Genomic DNA, 15,346 nt, shown 5'->3' on the forward strand with positions numbered 1-15,346 from the left:
GGTTCCCCTTCTTTGCACGGTGCCCTACGAACTTTCTCCAGGCAGTAAGCTGGGGTAGTCCTAGGGCTTTCTATGTTCATTACTCATCTCTCAGGGATCACTATTCTTCATTGCCTGATTGTTAATGTCTTGAGGGTTGTTGTTTCGTATATATTTGTCCAGTGTTTTTTATTAGTTTCATGTGTGAGTATAAATGTGGTCCTTATATTCCATCTTGATCAGAAGCAGAAGTCACATTATGCTTTTATATATAAGAATACATGGGCCAGGCACGGTGGCTCATGCCTTTAATCCCAAAACTTTGGGAGGCTGAGGATGGAGGATCACTTGAGGCCAGAAGTTCAAGACCAGCCTGTACAACATGGTGAAACCCCATCTCTAGAAAAAATAAAATAATTAGCTGGGTGTAGCAGCATGTGCCTGTAGTTCCAGTTACCCAGGAGGCTGATGTGGGAGGATCACTGGAGCCCGGGAGGCCGAGGCTGCGGTGAGCCATAATCTCACCACTGCACTGCAGCCTGGGTGACAGAGTGAGACCCTGTCTAAAAACAAAAACAAAAACAAAAATACATGATAATTTCAGAGAAAAATTTTAAGGCAGTATAGAATACTGATTTGTGAATCAAAATACCTAATTTCTAAATCTCTCATCTGTATAAACTAGAAAAAAATTACTTTGTTGAGTCTATGCTTCCTTACTGTTGTATTGATAGGATAAAATAACATAAAGTAAAGGCATTTAGTAAAATATGAAGTCATATACAAATGTAAAGTATTATTCAAAGGTACAAAATATGTGGGGAAGAAGTTAGAAGATAATTGTTTACCCATTGTTTACCCACATCTATTGCCTCCTTGCTATTAGACTCTTGATTTTATCCAGGTGAGGAATATGTCAAGCCACAGGTTACACCTGGCTCTGCCCGCTCTTCTTGCAGCTAGGAATGGGCATATTACTCAGTTGCGGAAAATGAGGAATAATTGGCAGTCGGCCAGTGGTTTGATGTACCACTAGCAAGCCCCTGCTTTCCTGATAAAAGGAACAGGCTTAACTGAGTGTATAGGAGAGGAGATGTACCTGTCAGCCACAACTGAAGCATATTCTGAAAATGACCCTGTGGCTTAAGAAGAATGTGTGTTTGGAGTTCTGAGCTAAGGGATCTGGAAGTGACCTGTCTCATTCATTCCTTATCTCTGAGGAACATCTGGGCCCCCAGGCTGTGTAGGGGATGGAGGCCCTTTGTTTTGAGTCAGATGGAGGTTGTCAGGTGGAGGTTGCTACAGGGAAGGTGCTAAGTGAAATTCTATGTAAACTTCGTGCTTTTTACAAGCAGTTGTGTTTCTCCTGTCCAGCCCACCACTACTGGATTACCCTGTGTGCAAGTCCCCCCAATAAGCCCTATATATATATCTCATTCTCTGGCTCTGGGTCATTCTCTGGGTCTCTTCTTCGGCCTCTTGAACATGGTGCCCTTCCTACTGAAGTAAAATAGGGGTCTGGCATGACACTGACATTGCCCCTTCCCCCCTGCTTTCTGCCTGGAATACAGGCAGACTTGATTTGTAGCACCCTGACCGTTATTTTATAAGTACGTGGGAAAGGACCACACCATCCTACAGATATTGGCTGTAGCCTTACTGAGTTCCTGAAAAAAATTTGGCAGCTACCTTTCTCCATATTTCTTGTCATATGAGAAAAATATATTATTTAAGACATTATTAGTTGGGTGGTGAAAGCATTCCTAATTGATTCAGGAGGAGGAGGGGAACTGGAGAGTTACATCTTTGTAAGTTAACTGTTTAAAGAAGGCTGTATAAAGCAAAAGGGAAAGAACTCATGTTTAAAATTTGTTTACAAATCAAGAGCAGTGCCTGGCCCACAGTAAGTGCTCAATAAATATTCTTCAAATAAATGTAGGTGAATATATCAATCTTGCAGAACTGTTTTAGATGTAAATTGACAAATAATAATCCCTCTAAAATCCCAGCTAGTTCTACTTCACAATTTTGATTCAGGACTATTAATGGTTGTATTTTTCACAGAGCACTGACCTCATTTGTACATAATTACACACACAAGGAGAATCTTAGGGTTACTACTCTGTAGCCAAGTTCAGTTAGCCTTTCTAAGACACTAAGTGAACTTACCTGCAGAGCTGTTCCTTACATTTAGAACCTGAGGAGATACCAGTAAAACTTAGCTCCAATCCCTCAAACAGCTGATCTTGTAGAAGTATTTGTCCTGAATAATGAAAAAGCTTCTTTGAAAGCAATCACACCATTGTAGAGGAATCCCTGACCAAGCCATCCCTGGCATAGCTTGGAAATGCACATAGAAGATAAATGTTCTAACATTTCAGTGTCCATGGAAGCTAAGTACAGTTTTAATAGACATTTTCCTTTTTTTCTTTCTTTTTAAGATAGGACCTTGATCTTGCTCTGTTGCCCAGGCTGGAGTGGAGTGGCAGACCTATGGCTCACTGCAGCCTCAACCACCCAGGCTCAAGCAATCCTTCCAACTCAGCCTCCCTAGCAGCAGCTAGGAAGACAGGTGTGTGTCACACGCCAAAAATTTAAAAAAAATTTTGCATAGTTTTAAACATTTTAAGCCGTTAGGTTTTAAAGGTAGTTTTGTTACATCATAGATAATAGGTAAAAATATCACTTTATAGTACTTACGATTTGCAAAATATAGTATCTTCTGCGTCAGGGATCAGCAAACATTTTCTGTAAAAGGCCTGATAGTAAAAACTTCAGGCTTTGAGGGCCATATGGTCTATGTCATGTCAACTCAACTCCATCCTTGCAGCGCAAAAGCAGCTATAGATAGTAGGTAAACAAATGGTTTTACTGTGTTCCGATAAAACTATTTATAAGAGTAGGCAGATGAATGGGTTTGGTTTACAGGCATAGTTTTCTGAATTCTGTTCTAAGTTGACAGTCTAGAAGAAGGTATATAATTCTCATCTCATAGTATGCATCAAATTATTAATAATTAGCTTCTTTGTTGTCTTCAGAAAATTCTGTATGGGAAGAAATTTTGCAGGCTTTGTTATAAAGAATATCAAACTGGCACAGTGGCTCACACCTGTAAACCCAACACTTTGGGAGGCCAAGGCAGGAGGATAGCTGGCGGCCAGGAATTTGAGACCAGCCTGGGCAACAGTGAGATCCCATCTCTCTTTCCCATGATTCTTCCCTTAGGGTAGGCCTTCCACATGCACGGTGCTCTTCTTACCCTGGGGAATTGAGCACACACAGTGTGTTTAGGAAGTTGTATGCATGCCCATCTCTGGCTTTCTTTTTTTTTTTTTTCCAGTGGAGTGTACCTGGAAGATCATACTTCACCATTTTTGTCTCGTAATAATTTTGCATTTTTCTTAGAGATGGAGTTTCTCCATGTTGCCAGGCTGGTCTTAAACTGCTGGGCTCAAGCAATACTCCTGCCTTGGCCTCCCAAACTGCTGGGCTTACAGGTGTGAGCCACTATGCCCGGCCCAGACATTTTCTTTTTTGCCAATATTTTGCACACGAGCTATAACAAATTACATATAACAATAATAAAAAATGGAATATGCATTTTTAAATGATTGCTTGATTTTAATTCTGTGGGGAGGAAGAGTGCTACAATTAAGGTAATAGAAATGTCTTTTCTTTCCTTTCCCTCTATGCTGTCTCCCCCCAAAAAATTTCCTAAGATTTTGATGGATTCTTATAGAAATTGTACAGTCCTATGGAGTGTTTATTTCTCCTCTTAATAATCACAAATAACAACCAAATATTAGAGATTCCAAACATTGAAATAGCAGGAAAGTTCTTTTTGTTCATAGATTTGCACACTTTTTCCTTGGCTTCCCTCAAAGTGTGAGTTTATGAGAGAGACTAGATGTGATAAGACTTAAGGGGAGAAAAAGGTCTTGGTTCCTGGCAGAAATATAGCCGCAGGGAGCCATAAATGTAATCAAAAAGGCTTTCTTAACTGCAGAAAAGAATTCCAGCCTTTTTTATCCAGATGGGCAACCCTCTGGGTGGGCTGATTTTGTGAGTCAATCAGATCCAAAGTGTATGTCTAGAGATTACAAGGAAATAAATACATTTGTGGGTCAGAAATGTCTCACCTGGTCCGAACTGCTTTCTTTCTCACTCATTTTCATTAGTCTGGAGTGTGTGTATATCTAAACCTCCCTGCTTTTCTCTCAGATCAGTAACACATTTGCTATTAACTTTGATACAACACTGCTTTAGAAATACAGGTTACAGTTATTCAGAATTTTAAGTTGAATTTATTTATACTCTCTCCATTCTTTGAAGACTAGAAGTGGTTTATTTAATAGAACATACATGATGTATTTGTGTGTATTTGTGTCATATGCTTTTGGAAAAAGTCACTTGTCAATTCCACAAATAGTTCTTGGGCGTCTACTATGTTTAAAGTATCTTGAAGTTTATAAAGAAGAATGAAATGTCCTTGATGATTGAATCTTGGTGTACTACCTTGTCCAGAAACACTTGCTATTTACTAAAAGGATAACAACCTTACCTGCATATCAAAATCACCTGGGGAGCTTGTTAAAAATACACCGGCCCAGGCTCCGGCTCTCAGCTTAGGGAGATTCTGATAACACGCAGAGCCCAAGGTGTGTGTAGTTTTAACAAAAAGCTTCCCAAGTGAATCTGATACACATCTATGATTAAGAAACACCGCTTTATACTAATAAAGGACTAACTGCAGAAGTTCAGCCACAAGTCAACCAGATGTATACCCTTAACATTCACATGAGCAGTTGGCTAAAGTCTCTTATAAGGCTATTTCTATTTCCGAGGTTTCAGAATGGGTAGTTATAGTCTGGAATACACCCCAGAGGACAGAATCAGGTCCAATCTTTTCTGTAAGACACCTTGCTCAAGACTGCTGTGAAGGAATAAAAGAGCTGCAGCCAAAGATCATCCCAAAGCCTCCCAGAACACTCTATCATTACATCCATCTCACATAAAATATGGGTGTGTACATTTTCTCCTTTACTAGATTGGCAAGTATTCCAGCGCAGGGCAAGTCTCTTTTTTTTTTCTCCCACCAGGGAACACAGTATCCCATACATAATAGGTGTTTGACAGGTTTTTTTTTTAAATTGAATTGAATCCTTACCCAGCTCCTAGGGTCTGACTATATATACCCATAAATTATACAACTGTTTATAAAACATTTCAATCACACCAAAGAACATATATATGGAAGAAAGAACGATAAACAAGCACCCATGGACCCACCCCTCCGTTTATGAAACACGACTTTGCCAGTGCTTTCGAAGTTCCTTATTGAACTAGATCTTTTAAAAACAACAACGATTTTCTGAATTTTAATCAGAAGGCATGCATTCCTTCATTCATTGATTCGATTCCGTCACGGTCAGACCTGCCTACCAAGTGTCAACATTATATACACGATGTAGGTATTCCACTGTTGGGGTGAGGAGGGTCAAAAGTGACATATGCTATCTCCAGAGACTACGGATCGCCCTTGCTGCAAATGGTCCCAACCCGGCCTGGCGCTCTAGAGCAGGCGTGGTTTCTGCGCGCGGACACTTTGGGCAGAAACTACTCGTCCCGGCAGTCCGCGGGGCGAGTGGGCGGAGCCGGGCCGGGGGCGGGGGCCGGGCGAGAGGGGGCATTGTGTAGGGGAGCGCGGAGCTGCATTTGTCTGCTCGAGGTGCTAGCCAGGCAGGCGCAGCCGTGGCCGGCTAGGGCTGGAAGTGTCAGCGGCGGCCGCGGGCCCGGCAGAAGGCCGAGTAGGAGGGACCACGCGCCGGGGGCCGCGATCTCTGGCAGGGGGCGGTGTGCCAGCGGAGCACCATGCACATAGGCGCCCAGCGCCCCGACTACCCCTCCCGAGGAAAAGAGGCCGGGGCCGCGCTGGGGCGGCGGAGAGCATGAGGGAGGCCCGGGGGCGGCTCGGCTTGGAGCGCTGCTAGGGAGCGGTGCGTGCCGCACACCCGCCTGGGCGCGGCGGAGGGCGAGGAGCCGGGCAGGTCGCGCCTGCGGGCGGCAGCCGACCGCCGGGAGCTGTTCTGATTTCCGACGCGCACGCTAGGGGCCCGGAGCAGCCCCCGGCCCCGGCGCGCCGCCGACATGGGCAACGCGGGGAGCATGGATTCGCAGCAGACCGATTTCAGGGCGCACAACGTGCCTTTGAAGCTGCCGATGCCCGAGCCAGGTGAACTGGAGGAGCGATTTGCCATCGTGCTGGTGAGTGCGCGGCGGCGGTCGGGCGCGGGGACCCGGGGCCCCCGGCCGGGCGGCGCAGCTGACCCCCGCCCCTCCCCTTCGCCCCGTGCCGGGAGCGAGCCTCCATTCCCGAGGGAGAGGCTCCCACTTTCCCCTTTGTGGCCCCCCAGCACTCCTCTTCACCCCCCTGGCAGTCCCCCGTGCTCAGCCTCTCGGGGTCCCGGGATGGGAATGGGGGCTCGGGGCCGGCTGCCCAGCCAGACCCGAACCCATTGTCTGGCTGTAGAGGCACCTCACGGCGCGTGTGCCCGGGAGGTGCGGCGTGGGCGTGAAGAGAAGGTGGCGCGGGCTTGGCAGGAGGAGGCGGCGAGCCGCTTAGGCTTTTTTTTTTTTTTTTTTTTTTTTTAAAAAAAAACCCTGATTCCCTGCGGACCATCCCTGGGGCGGCCAGCCCGGGACCTGCGAAGTCCCCGGCAGATGGGGCGCGTGTGGCCGGCCGCGGGCGCCGCGCCGGGCGGTGAGCGGAGGCGAACTTGGAGGGCTGACGTCGCGGCTTGGCCAAGGGGAGCTTCCCCGAAAGGGAAAGGGGAGACCCACAGCAGTGCGGCGCCCCGGCCTTTGGCGAGGAGCAGGGGCATCTGAAACCCAGGCCGGGGAGAACCTCAGCGCGTTCCCTCTAGACTTAAATCTTAAACCACAAAAATGTGCAGTTTTGCGGGGACGTGTTGCGAGCTGTCCTGACTGCACGGGCGACCCCTCCCCTCCTCTTGCACGCCCAGCCAGGTCCCCCGCTCCCTCCTGCATTCCGCTTCTCCCAGCTTTCCAGCTCCTCAAATCCAGGACTCTGAAAACTCCCCTCTTTCTCCCTTTCCTGCTGGGACAGTGTCTGGGCCCCTCCCAGCCGAGGCTTGTGCTGTGAGCTGCAGAGGGTGTGGCGGCTTGCCCCAGCCAGCATCTGGACTGCAGTTTGTCCCCCAGACTTGCAGCTTTAGTGTCCCAGCCTCTTCTAAGGGATGTTGGGAGGGACACACACAGGCGAGATTGGGCGCATTCCTACTCCTGACACTTGGACACTTCTCTTTTCCTAGTTGGTTACCTCTAAACTCCACAAGACTAGGCAGCAAGGGAAACTCGTGATCCGGGCAGCCAACGAGTGTGCCTGCCAGCGGGTTTTCTTTTCTTCTTCTTTTGTTTTCATGAAAACTTACAACTTTGGCAGAGGACTCGAGTTCTATATCAAAAATCGGTTTTCTGAGGTGTGCTCAGCGACAGGACGTTCAAATTGCCTGCCTTCAGGCCTTGAAAAAGGGATGGTTTGGTATGGGAAATGATGTTCTGGATGGCAGGTTAGCTGTGTGCTCTTTGGGAGAACTGAGCCCTCTCTCCCGCCACCTGGAAACTCTGGTGTGGCCGTCGGGGAGACACATGAGGTTGCTTGTGTTGCTTTGCATCTCCTGTGATCTCCCACAGCTGCTCCCACCGTTGTGCAAGATGGGACACTCAAATGAAACGGCCTAGGCATAATTCTCAAGGCAGCCTGGGTGCATACTTGACCTGCTTTTCCAGAGACAAACGTTTTTCTTCAAAACCCTCTTCCTACTAGACATATGGTTCTTACCTCCTGGCTCTGGCTTTTTTTCTTCCTGGCTCTGGCTTTTTTGTTTTTCCATCCATGCTGTGGTGCTGTGTGTGTGTGTGTGTGTGTGTGTGTGTGTGTCTCTGAATACTTGTGGTGGAGGAGCCAGTGACACAGGGAAACCAGTGCAGCAGCCATAATAATAACAATAATGCAATTAAGTTCTGCTTGACTAGGATAGCATTTTTTTTTTGCTTGAGCTTTCATTTTCCCTGCTGATTAATAACACATGGTGTGAATTAATTTTAGAAAAATAATGTCCCATCATTAACATGGTGGATTTGTGTTCTTGTTAAGGCTAGCAGTTGCAAATATAGTATTTAGACAATTATGATTGTACATCCCGAGCTTCTTGGGGCAGTGTTGTTGTGACTACTTTTACATTACTGTGTGTCACAGTTACTGGATGCAATTCCTTTTAAAATAGTTTACAATATTCTAAGCCTCTCAATCAAGAAACAAAAACAATACCAGGCTGACCTTTTTTTGAGTAGAGACAAAGCTTTTGGGGGACCATGTCGGCTTGGGAACCCTCTTCCTAGGGACGCATTTGGACCATCGATGCGTTCCTTCTCCCAGGTCAGCTCCACTTGCTCTTTGACAATCTGTGAGAGGAGTTGAAACCTTCCAGATCATCTCCGTGGGCCAATAGAAGTGCGCAGTGTTGGTGATTTCTCGTTTTTTTTTTTTTTTTCTGGAGTTGTGTGTGTGGTAATCTCAACTTTGCTTTTCTTCATGAGTTGCTTAAGAAATCAGTTCACACCATTTAATTTGGACATCAATCTTGAAGGACAAGTTTTAAGTGGCAGATTTTTAAGTATGTATGTGGAGGGCAATGGAAATTGTGTTGGCATTATTGATATCAGTTCAACTTGTGTAATAAAGATCATACGGGTATTTTGGGAGGAAAAGCAGATAGTAATACTGTACATAAAAGTGTCCAAGCACCTCATTGTAAGTATGGCTTATATCAATAATTAACAGACTCTTTCAAGCTAGGAAAACAGTTCCTCCCAACCTCCAGCTCTAGAATATTTAAGGCCTCCGGGAGAAGTAAATAAAAATTAAGATGACAAAAGTCCATTTTATTTCTTGTTAGGAAAGCCTTAAGAGAGAACAAATCTATTCAATGACTATCCCCTCCCTCTCCATCAGTTTATGTGGGTTAAATTGTGTGAATATAAAAAATTAGTGGGTATGAATGGAAATGAGAGAATAAAAGACTAATTAATTAAGAGTAGAGGGGTGAACTTTGAAAAGTAATCTTTTTAATAGAAAAAAATGGAGTTAGTGACTAGCAAAAATTGGATCCCAGTCTTAGGAGTTTAATCCTCCCAAGGATAGGTATCTTCAGTATCATTATAGTAATAGTTATAAAACTTATATTTAAGGGGAAAGATTACTGTCTTAGTGTATACATTTAAACCATTTGCCTCCCTGTACTAACCTTTCAGGTGGAGCTGGAAGGTGAGATACATATATATGTATATGCATATGCCTTTGTGTGTGTGTATGTGCAGTGTTTCTGTTATACTCTAACCTATGTATAATTTATATGGAAGTGTTTCATAAATTATAAAGTCAGCCACGTACTTCAATCTTTGTTCTTTTAGGATGTAAGGATGTATATATTTCATAGGTAATATTAGCCTGTGTTTTTTGGGGGTTCTTCACATCTGTAATAGCCATGTGGCCCTCCATTGTATTTATTAACCATTGTCTAATTTTGGGGGTTACATCAAGCTTGTCAACCACTGCCTGTGGGCCTCATGGGCCCAACGCAAATTCATAAACTTTTTTAAAACATTATGAGATTTATTTCATGATTTTTTTTAAAGCTCATCGGCTATCGTTAGTGTTAGTGTATTTTATGTGTGGCCCAAGACAATTCTTCTTCTTCCAGTGTGGCCCAGGGAAGCCAAAAGATTGGACATCCCTGGGTTACATACACACACCCACAAATACTCCCATGTCCTTTATTTTTAAAGATGATGATAAGAAGGTGGTTCTTGGTGGATGTGGTGAACAACTGATGGTTTTTGTCCGAGAATACCTGTTCTACATTAGACACTCCATAATATTATTCACTCATTTTTGGCTTGCAGTCACTGTTTACAACGTAAAAGGCACACCCTTGGATGCCTTTGTTGAAGAGCTATCTTGAAAATTCTTTTGTTGAGTTTCAGAGGAAAGGACAATTTTAAGTCTGTGTCTTAGCTGCTGTATCTTATGCAATATCAGGTGTCAGGCAGCACTGCAAACAGATTTAAAATTATTAGGAAGTAATGGTTTAGGGCAGTATTATCTTATATTTGGTATCAGGAACTGCTTTGGTATCTGATTAATTTGAGTCCATTTCCTTCTCATTTTTTTTCTGCTTGTCCTGAGATTGAATGTGGTCATTTTGTTTTAGGAAGGAGTGGGAACATTTTCTGAGTATCTACTATGAGTAGGCCTTTTACATGTTCTCATTTAATGCTCACAGTAACTAATGCTATCAGCAACATTATAGATGCAAAAATAATGATTATTTAGGCTGGGCACAGTGGCTCACCCCTATAATCCCAGCCCTTTGGGAGGCTGAGGTGAGAGGATCGCTTGAGCCCAGAAATTCGAGACCAGCCTGGGCAACATGGTGAGATCCTGTCTCTATGAAAAAAGAAAAAAAAAGATTAGCCAGGTGTGGTGGCTTGCACCTGTAGTCCCAGCTGCACAAGAGGCTGAGGTGGGAGGATCATTTGAGTCCTGGAGGTCGAGGCTGAAGTGAGCCGTGTTCGTACCATTGCATTCCAGCCTGGATGACAAAGTGAGACCATGTCTCAAAAAAGAAAAAGATATCTAAGTTGCCTAAAATTATACAGTTATTAAATAACCAATCTGGTCTTTCAGCAGAGATTTGGATCTGTTCCCTACTCCCCCTGGCCTTTCTTTTATATTATGCTTCCTTAGGCTTAGAACTGGGAAGAAAAAAAGGGCCTGCGACTAGCAGTAAAAAAATTCCTGTCTGGTTAGTGCAAATTTCAGACTGGATAAAGTTGGCAGAAATTCTTCAGAAGTGACTGAAGTGAGGTGCATTTGAAGTTTCTTCTCTTTAGATGTCAAGCCTTTTGGCATCTTCACTGTGCTCTTCTATTTTCAAGCGTGGAGTTAAAAATTGATCTGGTCCAAAAAGGTACTCTTCAGTTTTTCTTTTCAAGGCAGATTTGAAATACCTTGGTTGAAAAGTTTGTTCTCCAAATCAGAAGGAATAGGCAACCTGTCAATGCAATGCATATACTCCAAATGTGAAACCTGTGAAAAGGAAAGGAAGGTCAAGTTGTTTTTTTTGCTTTGTTTTTCTTTTTGAGATGGAGTCTTGCTCTGTCGCCCAGGCTGGAGTGCAGTGGTGCAATATTGTCTCACTGCAACCTCTGCTACCCGGGTTCAAGTGATTCTCTTGCCTCAGCCTCCCGAGTAGCTGGGATTACAGGTGTGTGCCACCATGCCCGGCTGATTTTTGTATTTTTAGTAGAGATGGGGTTTCAGCATCTTGGCCAGGCTGGTCTTGAACTCCTGACCTCGTGATCCACCTGCCTCAGCCTCCCAAAGTGCTGGGATTACAGGTGTGAACCACTGTGCCCGGCCGGAAGGTCAAGTTTTAACATTTAAGTTTACTTCCCACTGCAAGGTGTTGCTCCCTTTCAGCCACGTCCAAGGAAAGCACTTGCCATAAAGTCTGTTAAGCAGATGGGCAGGTGGGAGTGTAGTGAGGCCATCAGATGCTGCTGATTTGTTTTCTCACATTCTTTCTCCTGTTGTGAGGGGAAGAGAGTGTGGAAGAGGGGTGGTGGAGTGTTGGCACTTTGAACCATTACAGTTTCACCCTAGGCAGTAACTCCCTGAGCTGTTTTATTCTCCAAAGTGGGAATATATGGTTAGGGCTGTATCATTATCAGGATGCATTTTTTCCTCCTAATAATACCAGTAAAAACTATGACAATATATTGGGGTATCTAGGATAGAAGTTGATCAAATGCAAATGTTTGGCTCCAGGAAGAGACTGGTAACAGTGTAAGGTGATGAAATTTGGGGAGAGATGGTATGCGTGGTCTTAAATCCGTAAGTGATAAGAAGTACTTTGGCTTGTGGCCTGTCATTTAGCATTGGCCTGGGAGGCAGGAGGCCTAGTTTCTAGAATCATATTGCTGCACCAACTTGGACAAGTGAAACTCTTTCCTCTGGCCCTTGGTTTTCCTCCTTTGTGAATGGGAATAAAATTTGGCACAATTGTTAGTATAGTCGTGAGATGATGGAAATCATACCACTTGAAAACATAAAATTTCCAGAACATAATACATTGTGATTCATTAGTTGACGTTGGCTTTTGAAGAGCTTTCAGGTGGAAATGTGTGTAGGGGTGTTCTGTGTGGTCTAAAGAGTAGAATTCCCCAGGGTCAGTGACTGAAAGTCATATGAGCATAGGGAAAAATATTCTAACATGTAGAGTTGTCAAAAATGGATGGTGAGTTCTCCGTTAAAGTTATTCAGATAATCTGTGTGACAAACACTGGTGATTGGAAGGCCCTTTCCAGCCCAAGAAGATAGAAAGTACGTTATTGGCTTGAAAGTTAACCCTCTTTGAGGTGAGTCTGCCACTTGCAGGTTCTAGACATAGAATTGTAATACCTGAGAGTGGGGAAAGATCTCCTGGTAGGTCCTTCCTGGGCTCAAAGAAGAAAAAGAAACGTATGGGCTGATGTTTGTCCTGGAAATTCATTTGACTTTATGAGAACTGTTGCCTAAAGGGTTTGGTCTTAATGAACAGTGCTCTTCTTTTTCATATTTAGAGCTTGGGGAATAGGGACAAGGTAAAGTGGGCTCTCCAGCCCTCAGGTTTAAGCAAGTAATAGATGTCAAAAAAGTAGCTAATACAAGAAGCACTGATTATGGATGATTGCCTCTCCTTTGCAAGAGGACGCTGTAACTGGAGTCCTTTTAGGAACAAAGCATTGAATCCTTATAAAAGAAGGAACAGCCTAGAGGAGCTTAGGAGGGAATGTGAGTTACAAGCTATACGGTTGCTTGGCAGATCTCATCTTGTAGAGCGACTCTTTATGGAGTGCCACCCCCATCCCTGCAAATAACAAGAAGTGTGTCCCTAGGCTTTGGAATCATGGTTCCTTAGAGAGGCTTCATGTACCTTAGTTCTCACCTACTTGAACACTGGGGACAGCGATAGCTCATTGCTTGTCTTCCCTTTAGAATTCCATCGGTTCATACTGCAGGGTGATCTTCCTCCGTCCTCCCCGGTGACCCCTTCCTCCTTTCCAGAAACCTGTCTTTCAACATAAATGCCAAGGACTATGCCATTTTCAACGGATAGGATATAATTTGGAAGCAATGTCTAAGGGAAGAGCTGTTAGGTTGGAGAGCTGCCTCTTGAACTGTGATCTCAACCAAGGCCCGTAGATATGGACCAGATGGGCTTGGAATTCTGAAATTGGGCAATGCTCAGCCCTTTTTGCCAGGTATGATGGTATTCGATGTTGACAAATAAAAATGTACGTTCTTTTCACTCTCTGAAAAAACAAACAGAAAAACATGACCATCAGTGTTCACTGGTAGGCAATTATCACAAACTCTCTATGATTTCTAGTCTTGTATAGTTTCTAGGACAAACTTCATGTAGTTTCTGTGATTCCGTGATCTTCAGTGTTCTTGTTTAGCCTGTAATTGACTTTGGTGACTCTTATTTCACGTGTAACCTTAGTCTACTTTTTTCTTTGTAGAAGTTCTGATGCATTTGTAAGCCCCTGTAACCATTGCCACAGAAACTGAAAGCCTTGAGATGTTTAGACCCTGCTATCCCCAGAAGTAATCTCACTTGACTGACTTCTGTGCATAGAAGATGCCCATGGCTTGGTTTTGGGAATGATGTCAAATATCAAATAGTTCATGTTTTTTTGTTTTGAGATGGATTCTCTTTCTGTCATCCAGGCTGGCGTACAGTGGTGTGATCTCAGCTCACTACAATCTCTGCCTTCCGGGTTCAAGCGATCCTCCTGCCTCAGCCTCCTGAGTAGCTGGGATTACAGGCATGCACCACCACACCCAGCTAGTTTTCGTACTTTTAATAGAGACGAGGTTTCACCACATTGGGCAGGCTGGTCTTGAACTCCTGACCTCAAGTGATCCACCAGTCTTGGCATCTCAAAGTGCTGGGATTACAGGCATAAGCCACCACACCCGGCTTAAATAGTTCACATTTTTGACCATGTGCCTGGTGCTGGGACACTAACATGTGACTGATGGTGCTTTTAAATAACACATCTCACTAGTCTCAAGACCTGCCTTAATTGAGGGTTTGCTCAGGAACCTGACTTCCTTTCCTTGTTTTTTTTTCTCTCCGTGGAAGTTTGGCAGAACACCTTATTTAAGCTAGAATAAGGGTATTGGTAAGTTAAAGTAGTGGTTCTCAAACTTGGTTGTGCATTGACATCACTTGGGGATCCTCAGAAAGTACAAGTGGGCCAGGTACAGTGGCTCACGCCTGTAATCCCAGCACTTTGGGAGGCCAAGACAGGAGGATCACTTGAGGCCAGGAATCCTAGACCAGCGTGGAGCAACATACCGAGACCTCATCTCTACTACTAATGAAAATTAGCCAGGTGTGGTGGTGCATGCCTGTAGTCACAGCTTACCTGGGAGGCTGAGGCAGGAGGATTGCTTGAGCCCAGAAGTTTGAGGTTGCAGTGAGCTATGATCATGCCACTGCACTCTAGTCTGGGCAACAGAGCAAGACTATCTCTAAAACAAAAACAAAAACAAAAACAAACCCAGAATGCCTGAGTTCCACTCCCAGAAATTCTGATAAATTTGTCTGGAATGTGACCTGGGCATGAGGATTTTTAAAAGCTCCCTAGAAGGTCTGAATGTTCAGCCAAGGTTGACAGCCACTGTGCTAGATGTTTTTCCCCTTTTTCTTCCTACCCCAAAGACCAAGCCAGTTTGCCTATGAGTTAAAACCAGCAGAAAACAAGATAATGAATGTAATAGAAAAGGGATTGTTTAAGAAGTTAAACCAAATTTTGGAGAGATTAGGCAAAATTGAGAAGGTTGAGAAGAGTTAAAAAATGAAAGATACTTGATTCAACTAAAAGCAGCAAGATGAAAAAATACAGAAGAAAAGGATAAATCCTGTTGAATGGTAGAGAGACTTTATTTAACTATTTAAGAAATGACCACCAAATTATCATAATGAAAATTTGTGAGAAAATTCTATACATATGGTGTAAGATTAAGCAATGACCCAGAAGTATACTTCTGGAGTAGAACAATCAATAAATCAATTGCATTTTTGCTTAGGCCTCCATTCTGCAGCCTAATTGTTTGTTGGTTCAATGCAGGCCTTTTGCTTTGATCTCTGGTTTTACCACTTACAAAGACTTGATGAGCTTGGCTTCCTGTAGTGAAATTCAAATACACTTGTGAAATGTAAACAACATTCAT

The 15,346-nt window shown here is 44.0% G+C and overlaps 1 protein-coding gene across 8 annotated transcripts in view; it reads left to right on the forward strand.

The window, feature by feature from the left end:
- Window positions 1–5,625: 5,625 nt before the first annotated feature.
- The window catches only part of FMNL2 (formin like 2), a 314,076-nt gene continuing 304,355 nt past the window's right edge, over window positions 5,626–15,346 (forward strand). For 4 of the 8 annotated variants that reach the window (XM_054479309.2, XM_054479313.2, XM_054479308.2 and 1 more), the window contains exon 1: window positions 5,668–6,243. In XM_054479309.2, coding sequence (XP_054335284.1) covers window positions 6,127–6,243 — 117 coding nt within the window. In that variant the 5' untranslated portion in view covers window positions 5,668–6,126. Of the gene's footprint in view, window positions 6,244–15,346 lie in introns of all 8 variants that reach the window. The other 4 variants (XM_054479314.2, XM_054479316.2, XM_054479312.2 and 1 more) reach the window with 3 other exon arrangements.

The sequence above is a fragment of the Pongo pygmaeus genome, chromosome 11 (genome assembly GCF_028885625.2).
Source record: "Pongo pygmaeus isolate AG05252 chromosome 11, NHGRI_mPonPyg2-v2.0_pri, whole genome shotgun sequence".
Taxonomy (NCBI): domain Eukaryota; kingdom Metazoa; phylum Chordata; class Mammalia; order Primates; family Hominidae; genus Pongo; species Pongo pygmaeus.